Genomic DNA, 11,966 nt, shown 5'->3' on the forward strand with positions numbered 1-11,966 from the left:
TGAAAGCCAGTAGTATAAGAATTTAATAATGACAGGATACATCTTAAATACACTTAAAAGCTTCTTTATAGGAAAATAACAGTAAAGTCCAAAGCACTAAAAACAACACTGCTTCCAGGCTTTCCTAGAATAATTTAACTGACAGAGTTCACAACAGACACTGAATTTCTGTCACTGGAATTTGGTAAGGATTGGAGCACCAACCAACTCAGCCTTTTTACAGAGAGCCTTTGACAGAGATGAGAGTTTAGTCTTTAAGCCTCCAAGGACAGAGCTGAGTGAGGACTGGAAGATGTCGGGAGGCCATCCCTAAATCTGGTTTGTATGGTGAGACTAGCCACTGCCTCAGAGTTAGGTGTGTGAGCCCCCGTAACAAGATCAGCAGGGAAGTTGCATAGCACCCAGGCAGAGTCAACAGGGGTTGGGAGAATGGAGAGAAGACAAGTCTGGCCTCTGGAGTATGAGTAAGGAAGGGTTGTGTGACAAAACTTTTCCTAGGGAAATGCAATACTCATCTACTCACTGCAGATAGGGAACCCACAACAGACCAAAGTGCCAACAGAATGAACCGATAGGTTTTATTGGGCTGACTTATAGTAATATGGGATGGGTGAGAGGTCGTTATAGGAGCAGAAATGACTCAAAAAAAAGACAGCTGCACCAATAAAGGCTGACTCAGTTCCAGGCGGTTCTTCTAGTTTCTGCTGCTTCTAGGCAGCTGATCTTGGAGTCATCTTTGCATTATTAATCACATCTGATAAGAATAACGTGACTACCACAATATTTGAGCTAAATTAGAAACAAACTGGTTAGGAAGATAGACACTGGCTAGGACGACCTCCAGGATTCCCAGAGAATGCCACTGAATTACATTAGACAGAGGCTTATAAAGGCAAAGCCCACAAGTTTATATACTTTCTGCCTTTATCCAGTCAGGGATCCTCTGCTTCTGTCCATTGGTTGGGTGTAAGCATCTTCATCTGACTCTTTGAGCTGCTTAATGGGCCTCTCAGAGGGCAGCCTTGCTAGGGTCCTCTCTGTAAGCACACCATAGCAACAGTAATAGTGTCAGGCCTTTAAGCCTCCCCTTGAGCTGAATCCCAAGTTGGGCTGGTCATTAGACTGCTTTTCCCTCAGTCTCTTCTCCATCTTTGTCCCTGCAGTTCTTTTAGACAGAAACAATTCTGGGTCAGAGTTTTTGACTGGAATGACAACCCCATCCCTCCACTTGATGCCCTGTCTTTCTACTGGAAGTAGATTCCACAAGTTCACTCTTCCCACTGATGGGCATTTTGTCTAAGATCCCTTTGAGTCCTCTCACCTCCCAGGTCTCTGGTACTTTCTGATGGTTCTCCCACCTCCCACCTTCCAAGGTTGCATATTTCCATTCATTCTGCTGGCCATCAAGGCTTTTCTCCTGTCCCCTGCCCCCCATACATGGTCATGTTCCCCTTTTCCCCTTTTCCCCTTTCCCTCCCCTCTTCCACCCAGGTCTCTCACTCCCTCTGCCTCCAGTGATTGCTTTCTCTTTCCTCCCAAGTGAGATTGAAGCATCCTCACTTCGGCCCTTCTAATTGTTAACCTTCTTGAGTTCTGTAGATTGTATCCTGGGTATTCTGTACTCTTTTTTGGCTAATATCCATTTATAAGTGAGTACATGCCATGCATGTCCTTTTGGGTCTGAGTTACCTCACTCAGGATGATATTTTCTAGTTCCATGCATTTGCCTGAAAAACTCATGATATCCTTGTTCATAATCACTGAATAGTATTCCATTGTATAAATGAACCACATTTTCTCTATCCATTCTTCTGTTATGGGACATCTGGGTTATTTCCAGTTTCTGACTATGACAGATAAGGCCACTATGAACATAGTAGAGCACATGCCCCAGTGATATGATGGGAATCTTTTGGGTATATGCCCAAGAGTAGTATAGCTGGGTCTTCAAGTAGGTCTATTTCCAATTTTCTAAGGAACCTCCAGATTGACTTCCAGAGTGGTTGTACCAGTTTGCAATCCCACCAGCAATGGAGGAGTAAAACATTCACACTTTTATCAGATTCTCCAGTGCTGTCTTACACTGTCTCAGTGTTGCTCCACTGCCCAGCCTTCATCAGCAAGACTTCAGCTTTTCATTTTCAGCTATAGAAACCTTTTTGGCTGTTATCTTTTTCACTAGTAGCATCACAAAAAGAACACAGGATCATCTTACTCTTACTTCAGAGAAACCAAATACAGAGCAGATAGAAAATTAGAAGACTGGCTCTTCCTACATGACCTCTCAGAGTTTGTTTTCCTTACTTAACTGTCCTGAGTGGTTGTAAGTGTAGGGTAAAAAGTCTGAGCTTATGTCCAAGTTTGAAAGCCCACCAAACCCCACCAATTCCTAAGCTCAAAAACCTACCAATCCCTGACCAAAAAATCCCACCACCCCTACCCTTCGCCCTAGAAACCCCTCCCCCAAGAAACCCTGTGTCCTGCTCTGTTCCCATGACTTCTCACCGTAGCAGAGGCAACCACTTCTTGTGTGTTTCCCAGTAAATCTCTTGTGTGATATTCGTTGTGTAGTGTGAGTTTTTGGTGTCCCTTGGCTCCAGACTGCCAGAATACTTTTCTTCTTAGAGCTGCAACACTGCTATTGGAAACCTTTTTCCCCTCCAAGCTTACACTACACAGTCTACACAGTACAAAGCAGTTAGTGCAGCATTTCTGTCGAGAAATTTACATCTTTTGAATGTGAATATACCAAACAATACAAGGTTGTTTCGTTACATCCAGGTTCCTATGAGATGTGGTTATATAATCACAGCATGAAGTGCTTAAATAGGCAGAAGGAATGCTATCAGGTGTGGTAGAACAGGCCTGTAATCCTAGCATTCAGAAGACCAAAACAGGAAGATTGTAAATCCAAAGCCAGCATTGGCTGTAGAGTGAGACACCGTAGAAAGCAAACAATAAAGAGATGCTAAACTATCCTGTCATTCAACACTGCAATCCTCGGAAGTTGTCTCTATGTCAGTTGGTATAAGTGCTGGTGCAGAGAAACTAGGCCAGTCCCTGGGCAGAGTTATTGGGTATCAAACAGCACAGGCTGTCTTGGGACAGGGAATAGGGCAGTGGAGGGCAGTTGAGAACATGGTAGAAAGAAAGCTGGTTTTATATGGCAGTCAGCAGAGTGGGGACATAAGCTGATACAGACTGTCTGGATTGACTGGGTGCCCCTGCCCAAGGTAGTTGACCTTTGCAGGAGGTTAAGGGAAGTTCCTGGAGGGTTAAGGGTGGTTTCTGGCAAATAGGAGTGGGCCTTAGGAGATCTACTTTTCTAGTAAACAGAAACCACGCCTTTAAGCTTTAGTCATTCCATTTACCTGGCCAAAGTCCTGTTTAGGACAGTGTCACTCTTCCTGCCATGGGGGAGGGGGCGTTTGCACTGAATCATTGGCAGAAGTTGAGAAGACTTCTGCACTTCTCAAGAACCACTTAAATCAGGGATGTTTTGGATGACAAGAATTTTTTGTACATCAAATGAAACACTGATTAGAAAGCACTTAGAAAATTTTAAATTTTAAATTTAAAAATTTAGAAAATTTTAAAGAACTATGCATGTTAAGGCGTATCTTAGGATCTGCTTGGCCTGTTATTTGGCCATATCGGCTCATTTCTTTTCCTCACACAGTGGAGCATGGCTATGTGAACATGCCACCTTTATAAAGAAGGAGCCAGGCTTTGGAAATCTATTAATATTATTTCTCCCAAGATGACACAACAATCGAGAATTGATGACATTCATACATAAATATCTTCCATTTTAAGCCCAATTTCTTAGCCCCTGCCATTCTGCCTTCAATTCTACAGATACAGATGATGTATGTGTCTAATCCTCATGACAGTTGGATGAGGTAGGTTCTGTGTTAAGACCTACCAAAGTCTTACAAGAATAGTCTGCCACCTAAAGTATCACAACTTAAGGGGGAAGGAAGTGGGGGTCAGCACTGCAATCTCCAGTGATGCCTCGAACGTGATAGGTGATACTCTTTTTCTTCTCTAACTTTGGGCCTCCTATGGCCATTATGAAATTGAAGAATAAACTATGTTGTATTGATCTAAGCATTCACTTGAGTCTCCTTAGACATTACTAACGGAAGCCAACTAACAGCATTTAAATATCTAATATGCAGTGTCAGGGTGTTAAGTATACAGCCACTTACAGAGTTAGGGTAGAAGTTACCTCAGACATGAAGCCTGGTGTCCCAGCTCTGCATTCTATGAAACTAGGTTCTGTAGTTTATTTTGAGACCAAAGGCCATTTGGTCTTCACCTTTTTTGATCTGTTCTGGTTATCGGTGTGATGATTTGCAGACTCATTGGTATATTATTAGCTGCACTACCAGTTGTTGAGAGGGACAAAGGACACTACTGAAGGCTGGGTGGCTCACAGGTATTTGCCATAATTACCTGTACAAGGCTGGCTTCTAGCCTGATCTACTCAAAGTACTGGCATCCCTTTCATATTTGCATTGAAAGTTTACATTTATATAATATAGCTGAGTTTAAGTCATCATGTATTTTATGTATTTTTTTTTGTTTTTTTTTTGTTTGTTTGTTTTTCGAGACAGGGTTTCTCTGTGTAGCCCTGGCTGTCCTGGAACTCACTCTGTAGACCAGGCTGGCCTCGAACTCAGAAATCCGCCTGCCTCTGCCTCCCAAGTGCTGGGATTAAAGGCGTGTGCCACCACCACCCGGCATTTTATGTAATATTTAGGTATAGCTGTTTTTGTTTTTGTTTTCTTTTGGGGAGGGGGATGTTGTTTGTTTATTGAGTCAGTAGACTAGCTAGCAGCTTGGAATTTGATATATAGACCAGGATGGCCTTGAACACACAGAGATATTCTTTCCTGTACTTCCCAAGTGCTAGGCTTAAATGTTTATACCTCTTCATCAGGGAATATGGCTATTTATAAATGAGTGGGTTTCTACATTTCAGGTGTCAGATTTGGTGATAATTCTGAATTATGACAGAGCAGTAGAAGCCTTTGCAAAAGGTGGGAACCTGACCCTTGGAGGGAATTTTACTGTAGCAGTTGGGCCCCTAGGCAGGTGAGTAAAATATTCTAAACTATAAAGACAAAAAAAGTCATAGCTTTTTTTACATTAAGAAGAAATTTAAGTTAAAATGAACACGCATGATTTCTAAAGTTTTTCATAAGCACAGGCCATGCTTTCTGTTGAATTGAGATCAAATTTTCTGTAAGTGTAGTCAAGTTTTATTGACCGATAAAGGGTCTAAGTGTTCTGGAATAAAAGGGATTTTAAGTAAATCATTAGACTGTGAAATGGTTGAATCTTATTGAGAAGCAGTTATAACACTGATTTTATTTTCCTTCTCTGTTAACGAAACAGTATTCTTGCATTAGTACTCATGCTAGAGAGTTACAATTGCTGCCTACTCATGAAAGCTAAACAGCCATCTGGAATGCTCTCTGTAAGAAGAATCCATGTGCAGCACTCCTCTCTGCTTGAGAGGACTACTCTCAGATCTCTCCCAGCAGACTGTCAGCCCTTCTGCAGCAGGTTCATGTGATAGATCTCCCCACAGCTGCCTTCTCTTCAAGACACATTACAGCCCTAGCTCAGCCAAAGAAAGGCATGACCTAGGAAGACAGGCCTTGTGACTAAGTGCCAGCAGTGAGCAGTCATTTTGGTTCTGCCATCTTTTTGTAGGAACCTTGAGGGCAATGTGTCCCTGAGGAGTTCTGCAGCCGTCTTCACGTACTGCAAATCCCGGGGCCTATTTGCTGGTATCTCCCTTGAAGGAAGCTGTCTAATTGAAAGGAAAGAAACCAACAAGAAGTAAGTTCATACAGGGTGACTTTGATTGATTTTTTTTTGAAGTATTCGATGAGAAGATAACACTTCAAAACTTGTCATAGTTTAAGAGTTTGCAAGTATATTTGTATTATCATTTAAATACAACAAGGTTTATATTTAAAACTTATGAAATTAGTGTTACTTGGGGCTGGAGAGATGTCTCAGCCATGAAGAGTACTTGTTGCTCTTACAGAGGACCTAGGTTTGTTTCCCAGCACCCTCATGGTGGCTTACAACCACCAGCAAATTTCAGTTCCAAGGGATAAGACACTTCCTTCTTACCTTTGAGCACACCAGACAAGCATGAAGTCCACATAGATACACTCAGACAAAACACATAAAGTAATAATGAAGTCATTAAAAATTTCAAAGAGTAGTATATGCTTATGAAAATAAAACTTAGACAAAATAAACAAAACATGTAATATTTTTCTTACTAATACTTTTCAACTACCTCCTTTTTCTCTTTTGTCTTCTTTTGCCAAATAAGATTGCAATCATGGCACATATTCAATTGCAGATGTAGATTTTTTTTTTCTGCTTGGCACTGTAATGAGCACAACCATAAGTTGTTGGCCAGGTAACATATACTAGGTGACAGTATGACATCATCATGCTTTGTAGTGATCACAGCAAATAACACTGTGGCTCTGTCAGAAGTACCTCACTATGAAAGATTTCCTGTCACTACACTCTGGATTGTCTTCTTCCATACCAAATAGAAACCAATTTTGATTCAAAACCCAATTTGATTTTTAAAATATTTGTTGCTATCTCAGAGCTTCCTTAATCTTGTATCTGGACAGTTTTTTCCTCAAATGAGTCTTAGAGATTGAATCCAGCAGACTACAGAATCACACACCCAAGGGGACCAGCGTCTGAATGACTGACAGGGCCCTGCCGATATGGACAGACATTCCGCTGAGTTCAGAGTAAATGCTCCTACCAGACTCACACCAATCTTCCCAAGAGTACAATGTCATACTGCTACCATGCATATACACCAGAACTACTAGTCTGAATGAAGGAAATTAAATTTATCTTATACAAGCACAAGTGATATGTTTGTCCACTTCTAGTTTCATGAAGATGAAAATGCTTTTAGAAACTCCTAATTCTAGGCAATCTTCTTCCTAAATCTCAGCTAAATCTTAGTAAACCTTAACAAGTAATCAATTAATGAACTAGAAATCCTCCACTTAAAACAGACATTTTAAAGAAATTACAAAGCTATATATAGGACTTCTTTTATAGAAAAGCATAAAGATAAAGCTTATGAAATATATGTATTTCATATGTTTATGTATTTCTATGTAATTATGTCTGTGTGTACATGGGTACTTTGTATGTTTATGTCTTTCTATGTAATTACATCTGTGTGTATATGTGTACTTTGTATGATTATGTATTTCTATATAATTATGTCTGTGTATAAATGTGACATGCGTTTTGTATGAAGAAAATATCAGTGTTTACATTCATTAACTGAGAAAGTGAGCTTGGGATGAGTAGTCTAAGAATTAAACATGGGGTAAGACTTGTAGTATATGATGTATTTCATAAGAATGATTACACATGTATGTGGATGTGCTATATTTATCTCCAAAGCATCTCTGTATGCTACAGAAATGTTCTTAATTTCCTATTTACTAGATTTTACTGCCAGGACATTCGAGCTTATGACATTTTATTTGGAGATGTTCCACAGCCTGCTCAAGCAGAAGATCTTTATGAAATTCTTAATTCCTTCACTGAAAAGTATGAAACTGAAGGACAGCGCATCAACTTGAAGAAAGTAGCACGAGAGCAGAGGAAGGTGCTGTGGCCAAGCGTCTTGCTTCTCTCAGTGAACACAAGGAGTTCAGTCTTAGGACATCCTGTCTCTGCTATCAAGTTCCCAGTGATATACTGAACTTGCTTTATGATTCATTTACGTAAAGTCTTCAAAAATGTCCTAGAGTTTTGACATTGTAGAGATTTTGAGAATAGTTTGTCTTCTCTAATTGTATGTCTCTTAGGATGAAATCTGGCAATGCTGGAGAACCAATTCTATCTGTGCCTTTCTTTCTTTGGTCCCTACTTTGTTCCTGTTGTGCAGAGTGAAACTGAAGTATAGAATTTAAGTTATCACTACCTGTCCCTGCCCAAGTGCCAGAGTGTACTAGACCCCCCCCACACACACACACACACGTCAGAGGGGGAGGAGCCCAAGTGCCAGAGTACTAAACCACACACACATGCCAGAAGAGGAGGGGCTCAGGTGCCAGAGTGTACTAGACCGCACACACATGTCAGAGGGGGGTGGGAGCTCAGGTTCCAGAGTGCACTAGTTCAGCCCACATTAGAGTCTCACATCCAGCCCTGCACCATGCACATGAATTTCTGGGAGCCCAGTTAGTAATTACAAAGGCAGAAACCTGACAAACAGATTGGAGGCAAAATCTTCCTATTCTCATAACTAAAAGCCGATTTTTAAATTTTGTCTATTTATTCTTGTGCCTCCCAGGCCAAAGAATTACCTCCAAAACCATCATCAAGGCCACAGCAATCCCGCCCACCTGTGCAGCTGAATCCTGGCTCCCAGGGTAAGTGCTTCTGCTGCATTTTAAATATAACACTATTTAAATAATTATTAAGTATTAAGAAAACAAGTAACCTTTATTATATTTTGACATCAAATAGAACATTTAAGAGAAAAAATGAAGGTTCAGCATCTTCTAAGCCATGACACAGGCTTTCATACATGAATCTGCACTGTTGTAGTTTGTGAAGACAACTCTCATCATAAGGAATTTTCTTAAATCTACAATGAGATTTATATTTATATTAATTTTTTTTAAAATATGGGGCTTGAAAAATTACTCAGCATTTAATAGCACTTGATGCTCTTGCAGAGGAACCTGTCTCCGTTCCTAGCACCCACTTGGCAGCTCAAAACTTCTGTAATCATATTTCCAGGAGACTGGACCCCCTCTTCAGGTCTCTGTGGGCAATGCACATGTGTAGTTCATATATACACAGGCAAACATTCATATAGATAAAATAAAAATAAAAGAATCTTTAAAACTTCAATTTGTTTTGCTGTATATTCTTAGAAGTACATGGTCTCCGTGAAGTGAACTAGGTATAGCTATGCTGAGAACCAGCCTCAGTCATTTAGGGTTCTCAGGAATGGGAGGATTGGATCAGCACGAACTCAGAGTCTCAGGCAGTGATGAAGGTGCAAACTGACAGGTGACTCATTGCTGTTCTGAAGCTGCACTTGGAAACATCTCTCTCTCTCTCTCTCTCTCTCTCTCTCTCTATCTATCTATCTATCTATCTCGTTCACTCTCCCTCCCTCTCCTTCCTCCCTCCTCCCCCCTCTCTCTGTCCTATCTTCTCTCTCTCTCATGTTCTATTCTCTGTCTGAGTTCACCTCAGTCTTTTATTGATTACACACTTCCTTGTTGTATAATAATACGTAATCAAAAGCCTTTTCATTATTTTCCTCAAGCCCATTAGTTTTCCTGAAAGAAAAACATGCCAACAGAAAGCACAATGCACACACAAAGTCACAGTTCAGTGTCTGCTAAAGCAAGTTGTACATTAACTTTTAACTCTCACAAAAACCTTCAAATCACAGGTCATCTGGGCATAAACTTGTAGTTACAACATTAGCCTGAGAACAGAAAGGTGCAAACAGTCAGTGCAATACTAATATTTTTAACTGAAACTTGCAAAAATTTCTTTATTAAGCACACCCAAATACCTATTTCTACAATGCTTTTCAAGCTTTTCCATATGCAGTGTTAATTCCTCTTGCAGCTCCCCCCAGGGTTCCTTCACAAGATGAAATTCTCTTTAAACTTGTACCCTCATTTCCTTAGGCAGGCGATGCCAGCAGGTCATATCAGTGTGTTCCAGTCTTTCCAGGAAGGCTAGCTCACTAGTCTAGCAGACCCAGCTATTTCTTGTCCCTTGTATTTTCTATGGCTATCCCTGTCCTTAATAACCCAGACTCAGTGTTCCTTTTCCTCGGGGTCTTCAATTCTCTTAACTACTAAAGCTTCAGGTTTCTCAAAAAAGCCATTTCTTGCTTCAAATACCTGCTGGTACAGCTCTGTCCTATCCAGCAGGACATTAAACAGGGGTCCAGGGAGGTCACCTGAAAGAGAGTGGGGGGAGCAGGCAAAGACGCAAGGAAGTGACGACCTGTCTATAATCTGATCAGATCGCCATTTTTACTTTTGCACACACAGGTTATATACACAAAAAGGCAGGATATGGGGAACGGGATGACGCAGGAATGTGGGTGTTCGGGGGAATACAAATTGTCCAAGGAGAGTACAGATATCTTCCAGAACAGAATGTCAGCTGGGTGAAGGTTCAGGGGACAGACCACTATGACTCCGCCTATGATTCACTTGTCCTTATCTAAGTTGGTACTATCCACCAAGGTTACCTATCTACAAGGTCTATGACTAGCCAGGCTTGGCAGCCTTCCACCAAAGCTGCTTGTTTACAATAACTTCTAGCCATCTGTTTCAGTGTTTTTCCACAGAGACTTGGTACTAGCAGGCATGTATGTCAGGCCTATTGCTGATTTTAGGCCTATGGCTGATTTTAGGCCTTCAGTGTATAAGCAGGGCTGCCCTGACACAGCTCAATATATATATATATATATGTGTGTGTGTGTATGTGTGTGTGTGTGTGTGTGTATGTATATATGTATATATGTGTATATATATATATATATATGGCAAAACAGACAAGCACCAAGAAAGTGCAACGCCGTCTGCATACTAGAAAGTCAGAGATTCGCTATGCAGGTTGACTGGTGCTCCTGCAGCCAAAATTATGTCATGCAGCCGCACTGGCAACCATGTCGCACCTAACATAACTAATTTTTTAAACACCCAGGTTTCTTCTTGTCATCATACCTGTTTTAATTTTTAAAAAAATTAAAGCTTTTTTATTAATTATTTATTTACATTTCAAGGTTGTCCCCCTTCTCAGTCCCCATTCCATGAATCCCCCACTGTATCCCACATCCCCCTCACCTCTAAGAGGGTGCTCCCTTATCCATCCACCCACTCCACCTCATTTCTCTATCATCCCCTTTCTCTAGGGTGTCAAGCCTCCACAGGACCAAGCTCATCCCCTCCCACTGAGGCCAGACAAGGTAGTCTTCTGCTACATATGTAGACGGGGTCATGGATCAGTCCATGTATGCTCTTTGGGTGGTGACTTAGTCCCTGGGAGCTCTGAGGGGTCCAGTTAGTTGATCCTGTTGTTCTTCCTATGAGGTTGAAATCCCTTTCAGCTCCTTCAGCCCTTCCCCTAACTCTTCCATAGGGGTCCCAGACCTCAGTCCAATGATTGAATCTAAGAATCTGCATCTGTCTCACTCAGGTGCTGCTAGAGCCTCAGAGACAGCCATGCCAGACTCCTGTTTGCAAGCACATCTTGGCATTAGCAGTAGTGTCAGGGTTTGGTGTCTGCACATGGGGTAGATCCCAAGTTAGGGCAGTCTCTGAATGGCCTTTCCTTCAGTCTCTGCTCCATTTTTTTGTTCCTGCATTTCCTTTAGACAGAAACAATTCTGGGTAAAAAATTTTGAGATAGGTGGGTGGCCCCATCCCACAACTGGGAGCCATGTCTATCTACTTGACGTGGTCACTTCAGGTTCCATCTCCCCACTGATGGGCATTTCAGCTAAGGTCATCCCAGCTGAGTCCTAGAAGCCTCTCACATCCTTGGTGTCTGGTACTTTCTAGTGGTTCAACCAGTCCCCCACCCCACACTGCTGCATGTTTCTATTCATTCTCCTGGCACTCTGGGTTTCTCTCCTGCCCCCCCTTCCACTTTATTTTTTATCATATAGATATGTGTGTATGTATATATGCATATATGTGTTTATGTATATGTATATATGCATATATACATATTATGTATATGTATAATCTTTACATCCCTTCCATTCTTTTCCCATTGTGTATATATAGAATCTTTCCATCCCTTCTTCCATGATGTTCCCTGTGCCTTGTTCACAGGGCACTTGTATTGTATTGTATTGTATTGTATTGTATTGTATTGTATTGTATTGTATTGTA

The 11,966-nt window shown here is 41.2% G+C and overlaps 1 protein-coding gene across 4 annotated transcripts in view; it reads left to right on the forward strand.

Annotated features, from left to right (window-relative positions):
- Sh3yl1 (SH3 and SYLF domain containing 1) overlaps positions 1-11,966 on the forward strand; it is a 36,581-nt gene that overhangs the window by 17,602 nt on the left and 7,013 nt on the right. For 2 of the 4 annotated variants that reach the window (XM_028768834.1, XM_028768835.1), the window contains 5 exons: positions 4,988-5,100; positions 5,725-5,853; positions 7,525-7,687; positions 8,378-8,456; positions 10,982-11,035. In XM_028768834.1, the coding sequence (XP_028624667.1) occupies positions 4,988-5,100; positions 5,725-5,853; positions 7,525-7,687; positions 8,378-8,456; positions 10,982-11,035 (538 nt within the window). The remainder of the gene's footprint in view (positions 1-4,987; positions 5,101-5,724; positions 5,854-7,524; positions 7,688-8,377; positions 8,457-10,981; positions 11,036-11,966) is intronic. The other 2 variants (XM_028768837.1, XM_028768836.1) reach the window with 1 other exon arrangement.

Source organism: Grammomys surdaster, unplaced genomic scaffold (genome assembly GCF_004785775.1).
Source record: "Grammomys surdaster isolate TR1022 unplaced genomic scaffold, NIH_TR_1.0 188, whole genome shotgun sequence".
Lineage (NCBI taxonomy): Eukaryota > Metazoa > Chordata > Mammalia > Rodentia > Muridae > Grammomys > Grammomys surdaster.